The 24,887-nt window shown below is 57.9% G+C and overlaps 2 protein-coding genes across 2 annotated transcripts; one reads left to right on the top strand and one right to left on the bottom strand.

The window, feature by feature from the left end:
• Positions 1-2,850: 2,850 nt before the first annotated feature.
• Positions 2,851-7,826, top strand: MDK (midkine). Its single transcript, XM_065685282.1, has 5 exons — positions 2,851-2,985; positions 6,177-6,260; positions 6,354-6,515; positions 6,592-6,753; positions 7,121-7,826. The coding sequence occupies exons 2-5, from the start codon at positions 6,182-6,184 to the stop codon at positions 7,144-7,146; spliced, it is 429 nt and encodes a 142-aa protein (XP_065541354.1). The 5' UTR covers positions 2,851-2,985; positions 6,177-6,181; the 3' UTR covers positions 7,147-7,826.
• A 278-nt stretch (positions 7,827-8,104) lies between these two features.
• CHRM4 (cholinergic receptor muscarinic 4) lies at positions 8,105-23,738 on the bottom strand. The gene is made up of 3 exons (XM_065685281.1): positions 23,600-23,738; positions 11,286-11,327; positions 8,105-11,067 (listed from the first exon to the last, which is right to left on the bottom strand). The coding sequence occupies exons 1-3, from the start codon at positions 23,652-23,654 to the stop codon at positions 9,590-9,592; spliced, it is 1,575 nt and encodes a 524-aa protein (XP_065541353.1). The 5' UTR covers positions 23,655-23,738; the 3' UTR covers positions 8,105-9,589.
• Between the last annotated feature and the right edge of the window lie 1,149 nt (positions 23,739-24,887).

Here is a 24,887-nt window from a genome sequence, read left to right as displayed (position 1 = left end):
TGCTGTTCCTACCCGGCTCGGGTTCCTCCCTGGGCTGGGAGGCAGCATTCCCAGCGGCAGGCCTGCCCTTTGCAGCACAGCTCTCGGTGGGTACTGCAGCTGCATCCAACCTCTGGATTTCAAAACCCTTCTGTCAGCCTCTATTTGTGGTGAGCTGTGCCCAGCCACGCTGGGGACGAACCTGCTGGGGGGCTCTTGTTCATTCCCAGCTCCAGAGGGGAGCCTTGCGGTCCTGCCTGCAGTGCTGAGCACTGAGGGCTGGCAGCATCTCCATTGCTCCACTCTCAGATTACAAAAGCAGGGGATTAGGGACACTTCCAGCCGCAGACTCCTATGGATGACTGCCGCCAACACCACCTCTCCTACAGCGTGTCCTTTATCAGAGGGAGGCAGTCACTGTGGCTGGTGCGGGAGCAGAGATGCACACGGTGGTTGATGGGAAGCTACACGCGTTCCTTAAGCTCGGATTGCTGAGGGCAGCTTGGCAGCCTGCCTGCTGCTCCGGCTGCCCCCTCTCCACCCGGAGCAGCAGCCTCCTGCCCCTGCTGTCCCTTCCACCCCCTGCACCTCCCTTTCACCGGCTTCAGCCTTTCAGCTCCTGCCCAGCGCTCACGGTGGGGGCCTGTGGCGGGTGTCAGGCACACCGAATTGTCCTGGCCCCGCCGGGCTGCGGCCCACGGACTGGGGTACGTGCGGCTGGGAGGAGGGGGCCCTCTCTGCTTCAGTGCCCAGGCCCTGTTGTGTTGGCTCTTGGCCCATGTCTCGGCGGCGAGGACCATCAGTAACCATGGCAGTGAGTGCTTTCCGGCTGCCCCTGTGTCAGATGGGGGGGGGGGGGGGGGGAGAGAAGCAGCCCCAGAATGGGATCGCTGTGATGAGGGGTGTTGGGAAAGGGGCAGTACCTGCAGGAGAGAGTGCTGCCCTTCTCCCTGAATGCCTCCGCATCCCCTCTTTCAGCCAGGTGTCCCGGGTCTGGCTGGCTTCCCATGGGATGGAAACGCATCTGGGAGTGGATGGGGTGTACACATGGAGGATGGGGAAGGTGCAAGCCCAGCCCCAGTAAACGGAGCTGGGATGGCAGCAGTTGGCCCTGTTAATGATTACCTGCCCCTCGCCTGCCTCTGCAAGTCTGAACAAGGCAAAAGTGTGCTGTCCCCCTCGTGCACAGCTGTGTCCCTGTGCACTAACAGTGCCCCAAGGACCGGGCTTCGCCTGGAGATGGAAAATGTGGAGCTGACATGCCATGAATTATCTTGTGATGGTTTGAGAGGTAAAAAGCTTAAATTAAGCCATGGCAGGGAAAGGCACCTGGGTTGGTCACGCTCCCTCCCTCTTTCTGTCGGTATGAGGCCCCTTTCTGCAAACACAGCTTTCTGCTGCTTGTTTGAGCTGGGGAAGGAGACGTTCCCCAATCCATCCCTCAGAAAGAGCCCAAAGGGACCAAGCACAACCCCACAGAGAGTGATGTGCACCAATGCATCTCCGCACTCCAGTGCAGCCAGCACCTATGTCCTGATCCCCAGCCTGAGGAGGCAACAGGAGGAGAATGGGAATGGATGGAAGTGAAGGAAAGAGGGAAAGTTTGCACAGGGCTTCCCCATACCTTGTGCTGCTCTGCACTGGGGACTGCAGCGGGGTCTCTGGCTCCTGCCCAGGGTGGCGGAAGAAAAGCAGCAGCATTCACCCCATTACCTATCCCGCAGTTCCGCCAGGCCCTGCTTTGCTCATCACAACCCCATAACTCAGACTTTCAAACCCGATGCCACTGAACCCCAGCCAAAAGCAGCACACCTAGGCTTCTTTTTCACCACGAAGTTTGTCTCAGCAGCTTGCTTCAGCTTTGGTTTAAAGGCCCAGCAATGGGGCTATTGCCTTTGCTACCCGTCCAGGATCCATTTCTGCACCCTGTGCAGCCCAGCACGTCCAAAGCCCTCACCACCCAGAGCAGCACCCACTGCTGCGTGTACATCATGCAGGGGACAGGACATGACCCCGTGGTTGCCAGCCCCCCTCAAAACCTCTGCAGACGTCTAGGAAATCGCTGGCACGGTGTGAGTTAAATGCGGGAATCTCTTGGAAAGCAATTCCTGGTTGTGAAGCAGCTCATAAAAACCAGCCCCCACCCCACCTGTGGCTGCCCTGCTCTCTGCAGCCTCCTTCCAGTGTGAGGGGTGGAAAACCAGCTCTGTTCCCCACCACAGCCCCATTCTTCTGCCACGACGCTCATCTTTCTGGCTGGTAACTGCATGAGGGAGTTGGCCAGGTCCCTGCTTCTCCTCACCTAAGAAAAAGGGGTGGAAGGGGGGAAGGGAGCAGTCACAACTGCAAGGTCCTTTCATCCCCAACCAGCCTGATCCCGTGTTGCTGGTTGGACCAAGGGCAGCAGCACGGCTGCGGGGGCACGTGGACCAACATGAAAGTGATGCAGTGCTTTGGGTGCTGAGCTGGTACCTCCTCTCATAAGGGGCATTGGAGTGGACAAGGGTGAAAAGGGCAGAAGGACCATCAATGCCTTTGGCTTTGATGGGGAGGGAGGCATCCATGGAGCTGGTGGAGACTCGAGGTGGTTCCCTTCACTCCACCCAGCCCCAGGAGCGCCCCCCCCCGCGGTGGGTGTCCCTGCTCTGCTGCTCCTCTTGCACCCCTCCAGCCACCCGGTGATGCTGGGGACCACGCCACGGGTGCGGGCTGGAGACAAACACAAGGGGAAGGTGAACCGGGGCCGGGGGACACGGGACGTGCGCCCCACACTCACCGGCTGAGCAGGGCCGGCCCAGCCCCCCGGGGCCGCCCCTCCGCCGGCCTTTTGTGCCTCATGTGCAAGAGGAGGAGCTTGCGGGAAGTTTTGGGCTAAAAAATCACCTTTTTGCTGCCAGCCGAGCCCGACGTCAGGGGCCGCTGTGCGCTGCGCGGGGGCTCCGCACGCGGCCGCCACACAAAGGCAGCAGCTCCGCACCGCGCAACGCTCCGCGCATCGCACCGCAGGTGAGTGTGGGCACCCCGGCTGCGCGGGGTCCGACCCTCACCCCAAGCCCCTGCGCCCGCCCGACGCCACGGGGATGGGCGCCTCCGATAAGGCGAGCGGAGACCTCCCGCTGCTTTCCCCGGGGTACAAATCCAGGCGAACGGGTTCCCGGGTGGGGAAAAAGGGATTTGCCGGGGTGTGGGGTATGGTTCTGGCTGGGGAGGATTTGGGGCAGGAGTCCCGGGGGGCCAGGAAAGTGGCTGGAGGTGCAGGAAGGAGTTTTGGAGGGAAGCAGGAGTCCTGGAGAGCAGGCAGTGGCCTGGGATAGCAGCCCTCGCCCTTGGGGGTGCCCCACAGCCATTCGGAGAGGGCTCAGGTGGTGGGAGATGCCCGGGCCGGAGCGCGGGGAGCCCGTCGGGGGGAAGGGTCTCTACGGGGCTCAGGGCACAGCGCCTGCCCCAGCGCGCACAGGCAGAACGCAGAGCAAGCCCCTTTCCCCTGAGCATCTCCCCAGCACCTCCCGCTCATGCTAACGCCTTGGTTCACGGGGAGAAGCTCAGACTCCCCTGTCCTGCAGGAGGGAAGTTCCTGCTGGTGGGGCACTGGGTACCCCCACCCATGGTCTCCCCAAGCGCTGGGTCTCTGACAGAGCCAGCTGCAGTCCAAGCCGAGGTGGGAAGAGGGACTGCCAGCACAGCAGTGGCCCCGCTCCATAGAGAGCATCGGGGCAGCAGCGAGGGGACAGGATGATGCGGCCCCTGCTAAAAGACTTGCAGCAGCACAGGCTGGCCCTGAGCGGTGTCCGTAGAGGGGTCCAAGCTCTCCCATTGCAGTGATGGGGATTTGGGACCTGCTTCAGCATCCACAGTCAATCTCTTTTTCCATATAGAGGTGATCCTAGGTTATTCAAACCCAGGGCAGGTAAAGGAGGGGAGTGGGAAAGGGAAATGGGGACTGCCATGGTGTGGCCAGGCTCCAGGCTGCTCCGCTTGTGCAGCCTACTCCTGGGAGAGGCCAAGGCAGTGTGAGAACTTGCCAGGATCTGAGCAGGAGAGGAGCCAGGGCCCGGCAGGGATGCGGGAGGAGCTGGGCTGTGTGAACATGCCTGAAGGCGCTGGCAGCCTGGCCAGGAGCAGCTCTTTTTCCAAGAGGGGCTAAGGCTGTTTGTTTGGAAAACCGGTTGGAAAACTGCACTCCTTATAAATGCTTTAGGATGAGCTCAGGGTCCCTGCAAACCCTTGCCTGTGGAACATGAGCTGGGCAGAGGCAGGGAGCAAAACCAGGAGTGCCTGGGGCTGGAGCTGCGCTGCCTCTCAGAGCCCACATTCCCAAATCCCAGTGTGCACATAGGCAGGGCCCCACGGCACCTATGCTGGTACCCAGGGATAAGCTGCATCCGTGGGACCTGAGCTGGAAGGCACTGGGCACAGAGGTGGGTGCTCGCTCTGCAGCAAAGGATGGAAGAAGTTTACAGAGCACCTGAAATTGGGGATGCTGTGAATAGTGCGGGTGTCAGACGTGCTGCCCCATACGAGCTGCTGCAGGATGTGGGACAGGAGTGCCCCTAACTCAGCTCAGCCAAAGCCTTGCAGTCTGTAACAGCTCTTGCCCCCTTGGAAGGCAGCAGGGTGGGAAGAGGCTGAGCCATGCCGTGCTCAGTAGGATGGCTCCCGGCCGGGCTGGGAGAGGAGGAAGGCAGCTCTCACCCCCTCTGCGGTGCCTTCAGCCAGCCGGGCTGTGTAATTCCCTGTGACAGTTCAATGCAGAGCGAAGCGGCAGCTTCACGGCGGCCCATGCATGAAAGGTGAGTGTGCTGGAGCCTGAATAATGTGGGGAGCTCCAGCGCGCTGCCTGGGGAGCCTGGGGGCAGGGAGCTGACCCCAGCTTCTTCCCTGCACTCATGTCCCCTGGGGCACACGGTGCATCCTGACCTCTACAGCCTGGTCCCACCAAGCTCCTCATGGAGCCAGTATGATGTATTTGCTGCTGTAAGATAATAGATGTCATTGCAAAGGCTTTGGGGGAGCAGGGAAGAGGTCACCAGACTTCATTCACTGGCCCTACGCATCTGCACTCCTGTTGGGAGCAGCGGCTGGGACCCCAAGGCTGACAGCAGTGTTCCTGGTGGGAGCCAGAGGGGAGCCATCCCCTGGCCCAAGGACAGAGCTCCAGGAGCTGCATCCTGCTCCCTGCTACATGCACACGGCTGCACACAGGTAACACACAGAGCCCCCCGCATGCGCGGGTGCTGTGCTGCCAGCTGCGGTGCCAGCCGTGGGCGCAGCGCGCCCGCTCCGTCTCTCCACCCAGCTCTAACACAGTGAGGACTTGGTCCTTTGGTGTTTAACCTGATGGTTCAGCTCTCAGACCCTCACGGCAGCAGTTGGGGTTTGCTGGGCTTTCTTCTTCCCTCCTTGGACTCCTTAGGAGAAAGGTACATGGCAGTGGTGCTCTCCTGGCACTGGGGCTCTTTGGTGTGGGGTGGCAGCCTGTTGGGTGCTGGGTAAAGGACCCAGGGAGAAAGGGGGTTGTGTGGGGTTCCCCATGGAGAGCATTTCAGCCACACAGGGCAATGTGGGGCTCCAGGAATGGGGACAAGCTCCCAGCTCAGCAGCTCCCTGGCTGGAGGTGGTTGCAGAGACAGGTGATACACAATTGTGAAGATGCTCCGAGAGCTGGAGCACCTCTTCCATGGAGCCAGGCTGAGAGAGTTGGGCTGATTCAGCCTGGAGAAGGGAAAGCTCCTTAAGAGGAGACCTTAGAGCAGCTCCCAGTGCCTGAAGAGGCTACAGGAAATGTGGAGAGGGGATTTTTACAGGGGCATGTAGGGACAGGACAAGGGGGAATGGCTTTAATGTGACAGAGATCAGACAGCAAGAAGCTCTTCCCTATGAGCGTGCTGAGGCGCTGGCACAGGGTGCCCAGAGAAGCTGTGGCTGCCCCATCCCTGGCAGTGTTCAAGGCCAGGTTGGATGGGGCTTGGAGCAACCTCTAGTAGAAGATGTCCCTGCCTGTGGCAAGAGGTTTAGACCTAGATGATCCTTAAGGTCCCTTCCAACCCAAACCATTCCATGGTCTAATGGGTGGAAGTGAGCAGAGCATGGGGTTGTACACATGTATACATGGAGGCAGCTGCTATGCAGACTGCCTGCAGCCTGCTGTGCCCCTTCACTGCCACATTGCACCCCAACCCCTCCAATCCCTCTCCCAGGCAGGATGCAGGTCCGGAGCCTCCTCCTCCTCCTGGCACTGATGCTGCTGGCTGCCACCACCGAGGCTGGCAAGAACAAGAAAGGTGAGGGGCAGCAGGGGGCTGGTGGCTTGGGGGGCACCCTGGGACGTGCTGCCATGTCCCTGCAGCGAGCACCCGCTCTGCCTCCCCCCACAGAGAAGGTGAAGAAGGATGTGTCCAAGTGCGAGGACTGGCGCTGGGGACCCTGCGTCCCCAACAGCAAGGACTGCGGCCTGGGCTACCGCGAGGGAACGTGCAAGGACGAGAGCAAGAAGCTCAAGTGCAAGATCCCCTGCAACTGGAAGAAGAAGTTTGGAGGTGGGTGCGTGGGACCACCCTGGGCATGCTCACGCCGGGTCCTCTTTGGCTCTGCCACTTCTCTCCTCTCTTCCAGCTGACTGCAAGTACAAGTTTGAGAGCTGGGGGGGGTGTAGTGCTCAGACGGGTGTGAAGACTCGCTCTGGCATCCTGAAGAAAGCCCTGTACAATGCCCAGTGTGAGGAGATCGTCTACGTGACCAAGCCCTGCTCGTCCAAGATCAAGTCGAAGACCAAAGGTGAGCCCCCACCAATCCTGTCCCCAGAATGGTCCTGCTGGGACCGCAGGCTCTCCAGGGGTAGCATGGCCCTTGGGGCTGGTGGTGTGTGGGGTCATGCAGGATGCACTGCCCCGCGCATCAGCACATGTGACATCCTCAAAGTCCAGCTGCTGGTTGGGCGGGATGCAGGTGCTGCTAGGAAAACCCCTGGTCCCCCCGCAAGTCACCGCTGCCTTTGGTGGGACAGGGATTTCCCCCTCTCCTCAGTGGGGCTTTGCACGGGGGGGGAGGCTGCCTGCAGGGGTGCGCTGTCACAGCAGCACTCGGGAGAGCAGTGAGCTCCCAGCAGACGCTAACTCTTGTCTCCTGTGCTTCTTGGATGCAGCAAAGAAGGGCAAGGGGAAGGACTAGAGCGGGAAGCCAGCATCCTCATCGGCCCCTCGACAAGGCGCCTACAGGGCTGGACACCCAACTGCAGCCAGCCCGTGCTCCAGTCTTCCTCCTCCTCCTCTTCTTCCTCCTTCCCGTGACCTCCTCTTTCACTGCGATGCCTTGTTTTAATCACTAGTGTTGTAGAGAGCAAACCCACCCACCCCACAGGAGTGGCTGCGCCTCTGCGCGTGCCACCCCACTCGGCTTTTCTTGGCTGATGTTGGGGTTCACTGGGATACGCCCGGAGAGCTGGGATGGGAACACACATCTTTTCACCCTCTGGCACAAATGGGGCCTGTAGCGCATCCTTTGGCACGCAGGAGCCTCCTCGCTCCTCCACCGAAGCAGGAGGGAAGGGCTGGGGATGCCCAAGTTATCCCATCACTCATGGCCCTCACTCACATGAGGACTGCTCTCAGCTCAGGGTGGCTTCTTCCCACATTTCTTCAGCCAGGGCACAACTTCCCTGCAGCAGTTGGGGAAAGCAAAGCCACTGTCCCAAGAACTCCTGCATCCCTGTTCTCCGTCACCTTGTGCGTCCATACCAGGGCTGTGGCCCTTCTTGCCTCCATGCACTACCACCAGTGCTGGGTGGGAGCTCTCACTTCTTTTGGAAAACGGGGCTTGTTTTCTTTTCCAATAAAAACCTTTTACAAGAAGTATCAGAACCCAGCAGTCATCCCCACAAGGTGCTGCTGGGCTGGAAACCCAGCACAGCAAACCCCAGCTCTGTCAATGCCACCGGGACCACACACACATGGTCCTGGAGAAGGCAGTGGTCAGACCTTATGGCCTGGGCTCAGCACTTCAAGCTATCCCCACTCCACCTCAGCATTATGGATGGGGCTGCCAAGCATGCACCGCAGGAGATGTCACCGGTGAGTGACACTGGGAAGGCTCAACCAGGTAATGACTCATTCACTCCTCACGCCGTGGCCACTGGGTTCTGGTCCAAGGTCTTTATTTATCAGAGTGGGCTGGGCTGTGGTTTTTAACAGTTTAAAACACCCAGACCCCAAGGCCCAGCAGGCGCTCTGGGCACGGCTATGTGACTGGTGCTAAAGGCAGTGGCGGGGTGCCCCTCTGCGCTGCACAGCATCGCCCTGGCATGGGGACGGGAAGGACATAGGGACGCAGGGATTGCCAGTATCAGCGTGGCCCCATCCCATCCCTCACCTGCACCCGGCCGTGTTCACCAAGGCTCGCAGAGACCTGGCTTTGGGACAGGCTGAGGAGCAGCCCTGGGCTGCGCACAGCAGTGGGACGGGGCTGGGGGTGCTGGATGAAGCCCGCATGCTGAGGGCTCCACCGCAGCACCAACAACAGGGTTATGTCCATTTACAAAGCTCGGCAGCAGGCTCCTTTCACCTCTCTCGGGTTCAGCCTGTGGGGCTGGGGGCCACCCCAAAGCTGTGCATCAGGCCTCCGACACCCACCATGGGGAGAGCTGGGGCTTGCTCCTGGCCCTGATGAGACACAGGGCACCTCGACCACATTGCAGCCCCTCTCCCCGACCACCCCATCCCTCCCAAGGACAGTTACTTTCAGTCGCTGCTGCCCACTTCTCAAGGGCCTCCTTCCCCCAGGGCTGTGAAGAGAAGTCCTGCACCACACCACTGCTTTGCTTTGCTTTGCAGTTGAGTTTCCACTGTTGAAGGAAGAGAGTGGGTTTCACACTCCTCACCAGGAGTGAGATGCTTGGTTTGTCTGTCTGTCTGCTGTTCAGCCAATTGCTGGCCGAGGGCAGAAAGGGCATGAAGGGAAGAGCAGAGACAAAGCCCAGGAAACAATTTTCCCCACGGTCCCTGGGTGAGGGTATACGATGGTATCTCTCAGGGGAAGGAAGGAGCTTGCCACATCTGGTAGGGTGCAATCTGGACTGCCTTGGGAGAGGGCCTGGCTGGGCTAGCAGGACTCCTTGCGTCTGTGCCCGAGCCAGCCTGATCCAAGATGCTGGCAAACGTTTGGCCCTGGTTGCTTGTCATTTCTTGGGTAATAAAGGGTTTAAAAGCCTATTGAAAGCATCCAGCATTAGGCCGTCTGCATGCAGACAAGCTCTGATGTCCTGGAGAGGGTCATCCAGGGGGGAGAAAAGGCATCCAGTCTTAGGACAAACACTGATGCCATTTGGCCAACCTCTCAAGAGCAGGGTGCTGGGGAGAGCTCCTGGTGACCACATCTCCTCCTCTTGCCTTCTGCTTTCCTGTTGGCTCCCCAAGCTAGTCCCCAGGCCCAGTGTGACTGGAAGGAGCTGCAGCTCAGTGATGTCTTGGACCTTTGTCAGCACTGGATGAAGAGCATCATCTGCAATCACTGCACAGTCTGCACTGTTGTGAGTGGGGAGCAGAGCACACCCCCTGGCAAAGGAGGCAAAGGGAAGGGCTTCCATAACCTTACTGAAGAGTGGTCCCTGAGTGCCAGTTTATCTGGCTGTGCCAATGTTCCTGTACTGGCACAGGAGAAGGTGCTTGAAGGTTTTCTTGAACGTGGCATTGCAGAGGGCGTAGCAGGCTGGGTTGATGGTGCTGTTGACGTAGCAGAGCCAGTAGCCGATGAACCACACTGTTTCGGGTATGCAGGTCTCGCAGAAGGTGTTGATGAGGACCATCACATTGTACGGAGTCCATGTGACCATGAAGGCCAGCAGGATGGCAAATATGGTGCGGGTGACCTTCTTCTCCCGGGCTGCCATCTGCCGCTTCTTCCGTACCTGGCTCCTGGCGATGCTGGCAAACTTCCTGGCGACGTTGGCCGGGTGGCTGTTGGCCAGGGAATTGCGGTCAGAGGCTCCCCCCTTCCCAGGGACAATCTCGATGGCAGTGACGCATTCAGACCCGCTCTGCTTGGTGACGATCTTAATCTTGGACCACTTGGAGGTCGGGTTCGTCCGGCGGTGGGACGGGCTCTGACTTTGCGCCGCTGGCAGGATCTCTGCTGTGGGCTTGTCTTTTGTGGTCTGGGTCATGCTGACAGTGCTGGACTCGTTGGATGTCTCCTTCTCCTCCTGATGGCCAGTGCCCTCTGTCTGTGCTGAAGTCTGGTCGTCCACTTTGCCATTCCTCACCTCCTCCTTCACCTCCGTGGCCCTCTTGGGAGAGTTATTGTTGTTCTGTTTGATCAGGGGGGCCTTGAAGAAGCTGAGGGACCTGCCTTTCCTATCTTTCCTGCTTTCAGGCTTGTGCCTCCCCACCCTGCTCCTGCTGGCCAGGGAGATGTGGATGTACAGCACTGTCATGATGACTACAGGCAGGTAGAAAGCAGCGATGGCCGTGCCGAAGGTCACCGCCGGGTTGGAGAGGAACTGGATATAGCATTCCCTCTCAGGGACTGTCCTCTTGCCCACAATGAACTGCCAGAACAAGATGGCAGGGGCCCAGAGAACGAAGGACAATACCCACGCGAACGCGATCATTAGCCCTGCCATCTTGGTGGTCCTCCTGGCCGGGTATGTCAGGGGCTTGGTGACACAGAAGTACCGGTCAAAGCTGATGATGAGCAAGTTCATGACAGAGGCATTGCTCACCACATAGTCCAGGGCCAGCCACAGGTCACACACCACAGCCCCCAGTGGCCAGTAGCCTTTGATGATGTAGACCGTGTAGAGGTTCATGGAGAAGACCCCGATGATGAGGTCTGCACAGGCCAGGCTGAAGAGGAAGTAGTTGTTGACAGTCTGGAGCTGGCGGTTCACCTTGATGGACAGCATCACCAGGATGTTCCCCACCACCGTGACGAGGCTGAGCGAGCCAGTGACCGTGGCGATGAAAATCAGCTCCACCGTCTTGTAGTTGGTGGGAGGCTGGATGGCCACCTCGGAGTGGTTGCCCAGGGTGAAGTTGTCGTAGGTCAGGTTGGCCATCTTCGCCTGCCAGGGCTGAGCAGAGAAGTTGTGCATGGGGTCTGCAAGGGGAGTGGGGACAGAAAGGGAGAATGTGACCTCTGCCAGCCCATGCTGGAGGAGGGGGGATGTGGAGCAGAGCGGTGATGCACAGCACTTGCTGCTAGGATAGCATGGCACGGAGCCACTGCCCTGCCCCAGGGACAAGAGCAGGCTTATGGTGTGCCCCCAGCATCCCCAGAGCACCCACAAAACCCATGCCATGGTCCTTTCGGCTCACCTGTGTCTCTGGCAGCAAACAGCTCCTTCTGGAAGATGAAATCTGGGACAGGGAAAACAACAAGTTATGTTACAGCTTCAGCACAAGGAGTTCATGTGAGTTCCAGGGTGTCTTAATGGTGGGCACCAGCCTTCCCAACAGAGGTAGCCTTGACAAAGGGGCCACGCTGCATGGAGGCAGATGCTGAAAACCCAAACAAGGGTGAAACTGGGTAAAAGAAGAAGAGGAAACAGCCTCAAGCTGCACCAGGGGAGGTTTAGATTGGATATTAGGAACCATTTCTTCACAGAGAGGATGCTCAGGCATTGGAACAGGCTGCCTGGGGCAGTGGTGGAGGCACCATCCCTGGAAGTCAACACAAATCATATGGATGAGGCCCTCAGTGAAATGGCTTAGTGGTGGCCTTGGTAGTGCTGGGGAATGGTTGGACTTGATGATCTATGATTCTATGGTTCTAATTTGGGTTGGCCTGGTCCACAGCCCAGCCCCAGCAGATGTGGGAGAGCAAAGGGCTGCACCAGTGCTGTCAGCCAGCAAAGCCAGAAAATACTGGTTTCTTCCCCCAGTCCCACATCACACTTCAGCTGCAGCCACACCAGCCATGGAGATGTGTGTGCTGAAGCCAGCATCTCGGCCTGACACATGCAATTATTAATGAAAGGCGGCAGGAATTACCGGCAGAAAGAACGGCTTCATCCAAACTGAGATGCCTGCGGCTAACCCCAAGGTGAGAGGAGAATGGCATTCAAAAATAAAACCCCAATGCATCAAAACTGATCTGTTGCCTTCCAGTGTCTGAAGGGGGCCTACAAGGATGCTGGAGAGGGACTCTTTATCAGGAACTGTAGTGATAAAACAAGGGGCAATGGATTCAGACTAACACAGGGGAAGTTCAGGTCAGATATAAGGAAGATCTTTACTGTGAGGGTGCTGAGGCACTGGCACAGGATGCCCAGAGAAGTGGTAAATGCTCCATCCCTGGCAGTGTTCATGGCCAGGTTGGACAGAGCCTTGGGTGACATGGTCTAAGTGTGAGCCATCCCTGCTCATGGCAGGGGGCTGGAACTGCATGCTCTAAAAGGTCCTTTCAAACCCAAACCATTCTGTGATTCTATGAAGAGGAATTTCCTGGAAGAGGAGGGGGAAGAAAAGGTGCCTGAGGAGCTGTGCAGGACAGAGGAGCTTCCTGTCGGACCTGCCTCACCCACTCTACCCAGACCCCAAAGCCTGCTGAGCTTCACCTCACCCTGGGTGCTCGGAGCATCCCGACCCCACCAGCCCAGCCAGGACAGTGTCTCCAGCAGCTCCACCCGGTGCCTGGGGCACTGCCCTATGGGCACTGCTGCTGGTAGCCCAGCGGGAGCTGGGTGTTCACACCAGAGTGCGTAGCAGAGCACTTGGCACAGCGGGTCTCTGCGAGCTGGCTTGGGTAACGGTGCTGGCTCCAAACACCTGGGACTCCTGAGGCTGATTTTGCTAAATGCATAAACATGCTAAATGTATACAGACGTACTGAATGTGTACACATTAACGCACGCCTCTCCAAAGCAAGGCTTGGTAGGCTTTGGCATCAGTTTGTGTTTGTGAAGTCCTTTAAAAGAAATGCCCTTGCTTTTTGTTTGTGCTGAGGGTAGGAGATTTCTGCCATCAGCAAACAGCCAAGGGTTTAATACAACAGCTTTTTAAAGAGGTGCAGGTGTGAGGAAATGGGAGCAGGGCTGCTGTGATGCTAAAGCTGGGGAACCAACGTAGCTCTTACGGCAGCTTCTGCATTAGCAAGGCTACAGCTGCAGCGGCGGCTGGGCTTTGCTTACATACACAGGGGAAAGAAGTGCGTGAGGGACGGGGAAACGCATCTGTACCATTATCCTCTAAGCCTGGTACACGTGGCCCATGAAGTGCTTTGAAAAGCAAGAAACCCGTCAGAAATGCTAAATACCGATGGGGTGAGGAAGCCCAGTGGCACTGCCCAGCTTCGCACCCAGCTCCAACGCGAGGGGAAAGGATGCATAAAGGGAAAGGGAAAGCGTTTTCTGCTGCCACCCTTCCTAGGCACCCTGCCAAGGATGCAAGAAGAGGTGACAAGTGTATAAGATGGCTTAGAAATCTATAATTGTGGCAGTTTGGGGGTTGGTTTCAGTACAATTGAAATGAGTTTTAAATTCTTCGCTTTGGTGAGATGGGGAGATTTAGCTGTCATTCCTGTAACAGCTAATCAAACCAATCAGACAAGCTAGCAATCAAGCAGACATCTACCCCAGCTCTTCCAGGAAGAACTTGAAAATCTTGAAAAGAAACCTCTCCTTCATCTCTGATAAAATGAGGGTTTCAGTTTTTCCACTTCATTTCGTGAACCAGCATCCTCATCTAAGTGCGTTTAATTCATTATCAGCCTTGACAGAGGTTTGTGCTCTCAGTTGCCCCAAGTAAGAAAAGTCCATCTCATTCCACTCCATAGAACCGGTCACGGAAATGCGGGAGGAAAACACTGGCGTGGCCGCGCTCGCTCGCCTTCGGATGCCACCCAGAGGTCACGCTGGAAAGTGATGGGCTGAGACGCAGCTGCAGCCGCAGGGTGAAGGACTTCAACGGCTCCTTGGAAACGAGCCTTCGCTGAAGGGCAAGCATAAAGCAACCATCTCCCGATGGAGGGTAGGAGGGGGACTGGCAGTGGTTAAGGATGTGAAGATACGCATAACACCCATACAACAAGCTGGAAGATGTGCACACAGCTCACCCTCGCCTCAGACACTGGCTATTTTCTGCCATACCACAGCCTATTGGGCGTTCCTTTCCCTACCTTCTGCTCTCTCCATCCTGCCATCACTCTTCTGCCCCTGACACCCTCTCTGAGCTCACCCAGCACTGAGTAGGGCAGGCAGCTCAGTCTGGATCTGGGATCAGGTCTTGGACCAGCTGACCAAGCCATGGACCATGCCTGCATAGGCACCGGGGATAGATCTTGCTGTTTGTCTTTGGGATGGAGAGCACTGTGGCTGTACTGGCAGTAACACACGGACCACCCGGGTTGGGGTACAGCCCTTGGGCAGCCCCAGCTCTGCCTGTGTCCCAGGATGTGCCTGAGGACAGAGGGAGCACACAAGAGAGCTGCAGTGCTGCAGTGGAATGGCACTTGTTAGTGCGATTCCATCCCCACTCTCACACCAGCTGCAGCACTGTCCCCAGCGCTGTGAAGCCTCCAGACACCCAGAGACCTCTCCAGACCTGGGGTATCCCAGATAAATGCCTCTCCCATGCCTGCAGTGCCCATCTCTCTCCCCTGCACATTCTTCTCCATGCTCTCATGACCTTGTCCCACATCACCCTCCCTGACTCCGTCCCCCTTTGTCCACCTATCTGCATGCTGGCACCATAGCCAGGGAGGAGATGCAGCCTCGTCAAAGCCCAGAGGCCACTTCAGAAAGGTTCCTGGTACTCAGGCCCCTACCTGCGACACCAATTGGCTTTTCAGCCTGCACACACCATCCCTTGCCTGCGGCACGCAGTGGGTGCTCTCTCAGACCTGCTCTCAGCAGCCAGCTACAAACTCCTTCACCAGCCTTCTCCCTCCCTGGGACTTCCAGCGGTGATTTATGTCTGGTTGTCTCCTCTCCATCAGAGCCATTAGGAGCGTCTAAATCTCCGCTCATAGCGCCTTTTGGTTTAAGGGTTCCTGTGGCTGCTGCAGCCCTCAGAAAGCATGTCCCCAAGACAGGGAAACACTTTTCCCTTCTCACCCAACATCTTGCACGTTATGGATGAAGACAGGCACAGGCAGCCACAGATCCAAGACGAAAAGGTTGTAATTTGGTTGGGGTCCACCTATTTTGGGCAGCAGTAGGCACAGCAGCCTGAGATGCCACCACATCACTGCCCGAGATGCCATCACTGTAGCTCAAGGAGACAGCTCCAGAGCCAGTGATCAAAGCCAGTTCTGCCCACCCCTCCTCAGTCACAGGGTGATGCCTGGGGGCACAGTGAAGTGCTCCTGTTCATTCCTTGCTGCACACCTCATGTGTCACTCCAGCAAGCCTTCAGCCTGTCAGCCCCTGCAAAGAGCCTTGCAGCACGTTGCAGGCTTAGAAAGGAGAAAGCCCTCTCGTGAACCACTCCATAGGGTGACCTGCTGAGCATTCAACCTCTATAGGACAGAGGGTCTTGCTCCCTCCTGCCCACCCCTGCATGTTAGGAGCTGGCCACCCTCCCCACCGGTATGGAGAAGGCAGCAGGAGAGGCTGGTGTTCACACACACCCATGCAATGGTGGCACCTCGAGCTATGGGATGAGCTCCTGGAGCAGCCCTACTGCCGCAATGTCCCCTTCCTCTGCTTCCTGTATCGCACAGCCTCCCTGCGCCCCTCCATGGCCCCTATCCCTCACACCACCACTCTGCTCTGTCACTGCCACCATCCCATCCCCATCTGCATCCCTGGGGCCAGGGGGAGCAGGGGCAGAGTCCACATGCAGCTTGAAATGAGGTCTATGGGAAGGAGCAAGGCTGTGCACGCAGCCGGCACACTCAGCAAGCGGTGCCATCAGAAACCAAGCTCACACCACACAGAGGAAGATGTTCGTAGGGGAAGGAATGGAATTAGAGAAAGCATCGCTTTCACAGAGGCTTCTGAGTGAGCTGCTGCCAGGGACATCCCCAGGGGAAGGCACACATCACTCTGCTCTGACTGTGTGCACAGGGCTGGGGTCAGGGCACATCAGCTCTGCCATTGCTGTTGGAAAGAGCAGGGCCAGCCCTCCCAGCCCTGCTGCCGGCCCCCTGCTTGTCTTGGCTTTCCTAGAAGCGCCGAGAGGGTGAACATCTTAATGGGATTAGTTCCATCATGTCGAACTGCTGACGGGATGTGGGGCAGGGCGGTTAGTGCAGCCGCAACCTGAACCCGAGGGGAGGGGGGATAGAAGATGCGGAACAGATAGTTGTGTTTATGGCTCCTGCGCACAAAGGGAAGGGACACTGGGAGAGGGGTGACAGTTTTCAGTGCTAATTGCGTTATCTAATAGCCATTAATTAGTCCCTGAGTCATAGCACCAGTTTTCAGCTCGAGAAGCATTGCTCAGGTTGACAGATTCACACCCCTTGGAGTGTGAAAATAACGCTGCAAGGTACCAGGAACAGGCACCTTAGAAATACAATATATGGGGAGAGGATCGAGGAGAGGGCCTGTGCCTGGCGGGGGATTAGCCTGGCTTTGCCCCATCGGGGTGTGCTTTGCCTGGTGCCAGACTGCTCCGTGCCTCTGCATCAGGAACAACGAAGGCAACAAACCAACCAGGAATGCAGGAAGGAGATGAGGGTCCAGGGGGATTTTCTACACTGGGATGGCAGGGCTTCCTCTGGAGCTGGCACAGAGAGGGTCAATGGACCCCTGAAGTCCTTATGCTGCTCCAGAGGAGATCTGAACCATCTCACCAGAGGAACTGCGTCTTGCAGTAACGTACGGGGTGGATCTGGGCATTTTGCTTTTCCCTTAAACAATTCATTCCTCTTTCTTCCTCCGCTGCTCAACCAGTTCTCATGACACAAAGCAAATTCCTCCGTCCTAGCAAGCTGGGAGTCTCTGATGGCTTTTCCCGGAGCTACCAGAGCAGCAGTGCTCTCAGTGGCACAGGAGCTGACAGTTGTCGGGGGCAGGCAAAGGGGCTGGAGACCCTTTCCCGTGCTGAGCACATGTTTGTGCATCAGGCGTTGAACAGTTGCTGTGTCTGGGGCCAGAAGGGAGCATTGCAGTCAGCCAACCTGACCACCACTGTGAGCAAGCCAGGAGCCACCCCCCCCTGTGCTGCTTCAAACTAGGTGGTTGCTGCTGGGTTTCAGAGCGAAACTGATGCACCCTGTCCACAGTGGCACACACTAACATGCCCTGGTGGTACCACTAACATGCCCTGAACCATAAGGGGCTACACACCATCGACCCACAGCATTACCAAACAAGAAGGAAATCAATGAGAAAGTGGTTTTAAGTGGTTGGAAGTGACTCCTATATATAACCAACTAGCATGCTCACCACACTGACACTGATTAACCATCTCTCACCCAATTATTAGGCCCAATAAATAACCTATCAGTTATAATGGAATGCTAATAGCGAGTGTGCCAGGCAAATGTGATTGAAGCTGATGTCCAGCCTTACCCTGCTGTACCCATCCTGCAGCTTCCACGGTCACACCAGCTCCAGTGGGTAGCAAAAGGGGGACAGCTTTGGGCTGGTGGCAAAGCTCAGCCCATGCTATTGAGCCAGGAACGTGCTTGGCTGTCAGCTGAGCCACACTTCATCTACTGCACTAATACTCTCTGCCTCTGAGAGATGCTCACGTTCTTTTATATCCCTGGGCTGAAGCTTTGATAGGACCCAGCTGTTTCAAGGCAGCACAGCAGAAATAACCCCACTGCAGCTACAGGTCCTACAGGGAAGGGCTTTGGGCTCAGCTGGCAGAGCTTCCCCTTGAAGGAGCAAGAGGATTACTGCAACAAGTGCCTGCCTGGATTAGCTGGGCTCTCCTCAGGGAGAGGTTAATGGCCAGGATCAGATGCCTGCGGGAGAAGGCAGGGAGCAAGTGGGCAGGGAGCTGCAAGACGCGGGATCTGGTTGCTTCTAAGTGCAGCTCTCCCTGCCCTAGGGACAAGGACAGGCCTTGCCTGGGGATGGACTCAGACCCTCTTTGGGGAAGCCCATTGTGGGGAAGCCCCTCATCATGCCACTGTCCCTGGTCTCCCATGCCACCATCCTACCTGGGTGCCAGCCTCTTGTCCCATACAGCAGCACGAGGCTCTGCAGGGCTTTGAGAGCCCGAATAAGCCAACTGAGCAATGGGTGAGTGAAAAGAGAGCTGATGCCTTGAGCCGAGGGTATAAATTGGGCAAGGGCCCTGCTGGATGGATGTGGATGTGACAGAGCCCTAGTGCTGGGGACAGAGAGCAGAAGGAAAGCTTTGGGATGCTAATGAAAAAGGAAGCTGAAAATATTGGACCCCTCTTGGCCACAAGACCTGCCGGGGGGTTTAGTGTTGGAGGTTGTGCCTGAGCAAGGGAACAGAGTGAAGGGCAGGAGCTGCAGCAGCAGGTGGGCAGGGGAGCCCAGGGCATGGGCAGGCAGCATGGGAAGTGTGGGAGTCAGGGGAGGAGAGCAGGTATGAAACCCTGATCCATAGGGACAACAGAGGAGGAGAGGGATGGAGAGGAAGGAATTGGGAATTGCTTTGGCCGTCAGGGAGGGATTACACATTGCCCCTGCAGAAGAGCCCTAGGAAACTCTTTCAAAAGGGACAGACCTCCTGCAGACCTCTCCCTGCTGCCTTCCCTGGATGCTCCCATCAGCTCCTTGATGGGCAGAGCAGGAACCATGCTGGGGATGGAAAACTTCATGGGCTGCAGCTCCGACGCAGGATAGTTGTCCCCAGCCTGACGTGGCCCTACACTAATCCCACCAATTCCCTGCAGCACCGGGTAGGGGTTTAGGACCTCACTGCCTGCGGCTGCACATGGTAGCAGAGGGTTTCATGAGTTGGACATCACTTATGGGCCATGGTGGGCGATCTGAGCTCCACAAGCAGCCTAAGGGTGACAGTGCTAGGCACTGCTGCAGAAAGGCAGCCCCAAGCCCAGGCACCTCACGCCTGTTGTCAGGAGAAGGCTGATGTGAGTAGGGTTTTGTTGCTCTCCACCCCTCTCTGCACACACGCACACACTGTTTGGGCTTTAATTTGGACTGCAGATGATGTGACTGCCAGCAGAGCAGGGATCCAAGCTACCCCCAAGGCACTAGAGATGGAGAGATGCGGGGTATGCTCCATCCCATCTCAATCATGCAAAGATCCCATAAGGATGCTTGTCCTTCCGTGCAGAGCCAGCCCGCTGTGCTGCCGAGGGGCCAGTTCATATCAGCGCTGGGAAGGTCTGGGATCAAGGGGTCACTGAAGCAAGGCGCCATGCGAGCCTCTGGAGAGCTGCCCCGTGACCAGGAGCGGACACGAGGGCCCGGGACATGGTGTTTGCAGAGCGGTGTTTTCAGACTCCACGTTGCACAACTGGAGTTTCCCACAGATGAATCAATCTGGTTCTGCTTAAAGAGCCCAGAGAGGTTAACCCGTTAACTGGCGGACACAAACCGGCTCTGCCATGAGCCTGAGCCCTGCAGACAGCACATCACCCTGCACCCCTCTTCTCCAGATACCTCCAGCTGAGGGACCAGCACCCGCTGCCTCCTCTGCCAAGCTGCAAGGTGCTATGAAATACATTATATTTGATAGGAACTGTGGTAGCAGGGGGCTGCTTCTCTGCCTGGCTTTCTTGGCTAGAGGAGTGCAGCCAGCCTTGATAGCGCTGGCCAAGGAGCTCCATGGTTTACACCGAGTCCTGCCTTTAAAGGACAAACTTCCAGCTGCTGCTCCTCCTGTGCCAGCTGCCCTGGGATGAAACTCCTCTGCGAGGCTCTTGGAGACAAGCAAACAGCCCTGTGGCTCCCTATGGCCCTGTCCAGCCCTCTCTGAGTCATGGAAACAGCACCCGAGGTGCGTGCGGGTCCTCTGCACCGGCACGGCTCAGCCTGTCTAATGCCGGGGTGGGAAGGGAGCAGGCACTTGGGCGCTGAGCAGGACTGAAGCTCACACTGCACAGGCCATGCAGGGGTGATGGGGACACACTCACAGCAAGACAGCAGGGACGGTGTCACTCCCAGAGCTCTGATTCGCAGGACCTCCAGCAATGGGTTTGGGCACTGTCAGTGACCACGCTCAGTGCCTGCAGCCACTGCTTTCGGAGGCTTGAACAGCCTGCGAAGGTAATTCCCTCAGCTAACTCACATCTTATGAGGTATAAACCAAGCCTCTGTTGGAGTTCAGCAGTGCAGCCTCTGGGCTGAAGGCATCTCTGGAGGGTCCCTGGAGCATCCCTAATGTGAAGGTGTGAGCAGCTTCACCCAGCGCACGAGGGGCTGGGCTGCAGAGTGTCTCCAGCAGACCCTCATTCGCTCATGCTCACTGTTCCAGGGAAATCAAGGCCTGAAGCCAGGTCAAATGATGTTGTCCTGGCCCGGAGTCAAGTCCCAAGAGGATCAGTGCATGCACCCACAAGGAAGGTGATGGATGCCAACACACACACAGGGTGTGGATATCCCGGTGTCTGCAGGGGGGGACAGGGACTGGCTGTCTGCTGCTAAAACCCTAAGTATCAAGGGGGGTCCTGTTGGCAAGACACCCCACCCTGTGCTTCTGCACCAGCAAAGCACTGGTGCAGTGGGAAAGGCTGCCGGGAAGCACGGGCTGCAGATTCATTCGGCCAGGAAATGCCAAACTCCTTCTTGAAGCCGCAGCAGATGAATTGGTCTGAACACAGCACAACGGCCAACCTTGGTACATCCAGCGTCTGGATGCATCGAGCCTTTCCCATGCCTAGAGCGTTAAAGGGGTGTTGTGGGAATCAGCGCTCTCGCAGGGAGGGTTAAGGCTGGCACACTTCTCCATTATGAGTTAGGTGACAAGACCCTCACTGCCCTGCCTGCCGGGACCCTGGGTAGAAGAGCACATGAGTCTTCCTAGAAACCGGTGTCTGTTTGCTGACTGGTGGCCTGAATCCCTCAGGAAAGGGATGGCTTTGGCATGGCTCCAAGCACTGGCTTGCAGAGGATTCAACCCTGCTCAGGTCCCCAGCACCAGCACTGGTACCTGGCACACTGGTGGGTGCTGTGCTAGGGCAAGCTAAAGAGCAGTCAGTGGGGATGCCAGGAAAGGGATGAAAAGGAGAGGGGAAGTAGATGGGGATGAGCTGGTCCAAACTTCCACATCCTGCATCCTTCATCTCCCTGAAACACATCCTTTAGACACACAGGTTTAGAGCTAGCCCGGAACAGACGCTGAAATGCAAAGCAAACCTCCTCCTTTGGCTTACAGAGGAGCTCCATGTCAGACCGAGCAGAGACTGGCTCAAGGACAGCCCTGCTTCTCCAGAAGATGCCCATGATTTACCATGCCAATGAGAAGGGGTCAGCTCGTGCACATGAAACTCCTGCTGCGTGTACATGCATGCGGGAAGAGGAGCTGTGTTTGTGCAGAGAGCAGCAGCCTTTTGCAAACAGGCTCCATTCCCCTCTCCTCTTGCTATTGCAGAGCTGCATCTGCCACCTCGGGGGGCACTCGCCAACCCTCTTCACCTCTGTGGGTGCTGCTGGCCGGGGCTCAGCAGAGCAAGCAGACACAGTGTGCTAGGGATGCTCTGCAGCAGCCGCTCCTCCTGCTCTCACTATTTTTATTCCCTGGTTTTGTCCTTTCTTCTGTTGTTGTTGGTTTATTTCCTGGGGAGATATTTGTCATTTTAATTAAAAAACCCCAAACAAACAAACAAACCCATCCACGGCAAAGCCTGACATCAATAGCATCTTCCTGCGGACAGTTTGAGAGACGAACCATTCTCCTTCTGCAAACTCAAGTAATTGGATCACAGCATTAATTAATGATTTCAGTTAATTCCTCTTCTGTGAGAGAAACGGACTGACCCACTGAGGCGGGTATGCCCCTTGTGTGACTGAACAAACAGCGGTTACCGGCAGCCTTTCTCCTCCTCCTCCTCCTCCTCTTCCCGCCAGCTTCCCACTCACCAGGTCATTCCCCAGGCCACTGCCATTCCATGCAGCAGACCTAGGAACCTGCGGCTGGCTCTGAGCAAGGACACTTTGGCTTCAATCCCTCAGGAGCAGGGAGCTGCCGGGCACAGGGACGGATCCCCGCTCCCATCCCTATGCAGGGGCTCTGCCCGCTGGGCACCAGCCCGGCTGAGGGGTGACAGGGGATGGGTCGCTATTTCTTAGGGTCTCCATCTGGGTGAAATCACCCCTTGGATGCCCTGCTCTTTGCTGGGTGCCTCGTGGAGCCCTGCTCCAGGCTGGAGAGCAGCAGCAGGTGCTCAGATCGCAGAAGTCAAGGCATCAGGAAGCAGGCGGTGATGCCCAGCAGTAGTGACAGCGAAAAGCATCTTGCAGTCGCCTGGGAGTCAACGTGAGCGCTGTCAGTGGTGTGCCTCACTGAAATCCTGGGCTCTAGGACCCTGGCATCTGAGCATCTTGAGAGGTATCAACAAGCCACCCCACTGGGTGGAACCGGCCCTCCCAACCCCTCTGCTCATCCCACAAGTAGTGGAAGGAGAAGCTGAGCCGCCCAAGTCACCTCAAGGCACCCATGACAAACGCCCAAGCGGAGCCCAACAGCTCTGCCAGCTGGGCACAGAGGAATGCTAGCTCTTCCTCAGCTTGGGAAGCATCTCCCTAGCCTTGGGCTTTGCAAAGACCAGCTAGAGAATGTGGCTGTAACACAGACAGAGGGGTTGAGAGCGGGACAGAAGAGCGTGACTTTCACATAGAGCACTACAGCATTACTTTCGTGCAAAAAAAAATGACAAGAACTGTTCCCTGATTTGAAGCCCATGCCATTATTTTGGGAGAGGTGAAGGGTGGGGCTGCCTGGCTCTTGTCCATGATGGGCCAACAGAGAGCACAGGGCATCTCTGCTGTTACCAGCGGGGAAGGTGCAGCAGGGCCAGCAAGGGCTAAAGGGCAAATGGGACCCACACCACGAGGGAGAGGGGGCAAGAGCTGTATCGCTTGCAGTGCCCAACCCAGCAAAGGGCTCTGTGGAGAGATGGGGGACTTCTGCCTCGTCATGTTCTGGGAGGTGGCTAAGGGGCCAGAGGGGTTTTGTCCAGCATGGGGACAGTGTCCAAAAGACGTGGGATCTCGTCCCTGCTGCTTCTGTTGGAATACAGAGGGAAGCACGGCAAGCGTGCAGGTAGTTTCCTGCTCAGAAAGCAAACCTCCTTCTGAAAGCAAGCACCAGGGGAGCAGCCAGCCTCCCACTGCACGTCCCCCGGGGATGCGGGGTGCTGACAGGGCCGGGTCCCAGGCGGTCTGAAGGATCCGAGGCGCCTTGGACCACAAATCGCGGGAGCGGCGCTGCTTTGGATGGGAGCGGGGAAGGGGGGGTGCCAGATCTCTTCCCGGCGCCCTGGCAGAGCTGCAACCCCGCACGACTCCCGCATGCCGGGGCGGCGAACCAAATGCGGGGGTTCTGCTCCGCGGAGCTCGCCGGGGTTCCCGGAGCGACGCAGGAGTGCGGAAAGTTGGCAGCGAGACACCCGCCATTCCTGGGGCCACCGGGTGCTACCTCTCCCGGGGTGCGCACCCCCTCCCCGTGCACTCCGAAGCCGTGCTGCACCCCCATCCCTCAGGGACTCTCGGAGGGGGGGCCCGCGGGGATGCCCTGCCCCCCCCCCCGCCTTTCCCTCCCGACGCACACGGAGCCCCCGAGCAGCCACTCACCGGGCAGCCCCCAGGCCGCGCCGCCGCCCGCCGCCGAGCCGTTCTCAGCGGCCATGGTGCAGCGCCGCGCACGCCGCCGCGCCGTCGGGGGCTCCGGCACGCATGGCCCCGGCCCCCGGCTCCCGGCTCCCGGCGGCGCCGTGCGCGGCGGAGGGGCGGGGAAGGGGCGGTGGGAGGGGAGGGCCCGGCGCTGCCGGCTCAGCCCGGTCCTCCCCCCAGCCCCGGCCCCTCCCTCCCATGCTCCCAGATGTGCCTCCCCCAGATGTGAGCCCCCCTCCCCGCCGCAAAGGCGCCAGGGAGCCGCGGCCATTCCACACGCCGCTGTGCCCCCGTCCCAGATGTGCGGACCCGGACCCTCCGGGCAGAGACCGAAGGGGGAAAGCGGAGACGGTGCCGGGCAGCGCTGCCCCTCCCGTCGAGGCCGCGGGCGGCGCTGTCCGCGGTGCTGCAAGGAGCGCTCCGGCCGCCCAAGGACCTCCCGCTGCCCGCTGCCCGTCCGCTGCCCGCTGCCCGCTGTGCCCCGCTGTCCGCCGCCGGCAGCTTCTGGTGCCTCCCGCACCCACCGGCCCCCCCGGACACCGGGAGCACCGGGGCCTCAAGGCGGGAGAGAAGGAAAGGGCAGGAGAGGCAGAGCGCAGTCCCGCACAGCCCGGGCAAAGGGAGTCCCCGATGCACTCCCCGACCCCCAAAATTCAGTTAAAAACCGGTCCTGGCGCACGCATCCGCAGACTTGAAACGCACGAAGAACCCTGCTGGGCTGTCACTAACACTCAGTGCTGGGGTTCTCCCCCAGGACCAAAACCATCAGCAGTGGTTTCCCAATCATGTCACTGCCCCACCAGTTCTGCTTTCTCCTTTCATTGTAGTTACGAGGAAGTGACAAGCAAGAAGAAACAAACGGGGAGGGAGGGCAAGGAGGGAGGAAATCCATCTTCCCTTCCCTCCACACCTTTCCCTTCTCTCTGCTTCTACCTAGACCAGCTCTCTCACCCCCCTCTGCCTCTCACTTGCTCTGTCTCACAGATACACATGGGTATCATTTCCCCATCTGCTCGACTCTCACACATACACACATAAATACACATAAACAAATAAACGCCCCACTTTCTCCCGGCTCTGAGTGATTACAGTCTCAAACGAGTTCCCACATCCACTCCTTCACCTCCTCGCCCTCCTCTCTTAATGTCTCTTGCTCTGGGAGGTAGCACTTAACTAAAGGCTGGTGTTTCATGTCAATGTCTCATCTGAAATGTTAGCCAGATGTGCCCAGTTCACAGATTTGACCTCT

The sequence above is a fragment of the Lathamus discolor genome, chromosome 6 (genome assembly GCF_037157495.1).
Source record: "Lathamus discolor isolate bLatDis1 chromosome 6, bLatDis1.hap1, whole genome shotgun sequence".
Classification (NCBI taxonomy): Eukaryota; Metazoa; Chordata; class Aves; order Psittaciformes; family Psittacidae; genus Lathamus; species Lathamus discolor.
The sequence above is the reverse complement of the archived record's forward strand: the minus strand, read 5'-3'. Positions and strand labels throughout refer to the sequence as shown.

Excerpts from the sequence above, each read along its gene's own strand:
- MDK (XM_065685282.1), top strand. The coding sequence starts at position 6,182 with ATGCAGGTCCGGAGCCTCCTCCTCCTCCTGGCACTGATGCTGCTGGCT. Across the intron at positions 6,261-6,353 it reads GGCTGGCAAGAACAAGAAAG|AGAAGGTGAAGAAGGATGTG; the intron begins GTGAGGGGCAGC and ends CTCCCCCCACAG. Across the intron at positions 6,754-7,120 it reads GATCAAGTCGAAGACCAAAG|CAAAGAAGGGCAAGGGGAAG; the intron begins GTGAGCCCCCAC and ends TCTTGGATGCAG.
- CHRM4 (XM_065685281.1), bottom strand. The coding sequence starts at position 23,654 with ATGGCCGCTGAGAACGGCTCGGCGGCGGGCGGCGGCGCGGCCTGGGGG. Across the intron at positions 11,328-23,599 it reads CGCGGCCTGGGGGCTGCCCG|ATTTCATCTTCCAGAAGGAG; the intron begins GTGAGTGGCTGC and ends TCCCTGTCCCAG. Across the intron at positions 11,068-11,285 it reads GTTTGCTGCCAGAGACACAG|ACCCCATGCACAACTTCTCT; the intron begins GTGAGCCGAAAG and ends CTCCCCTTGCAG.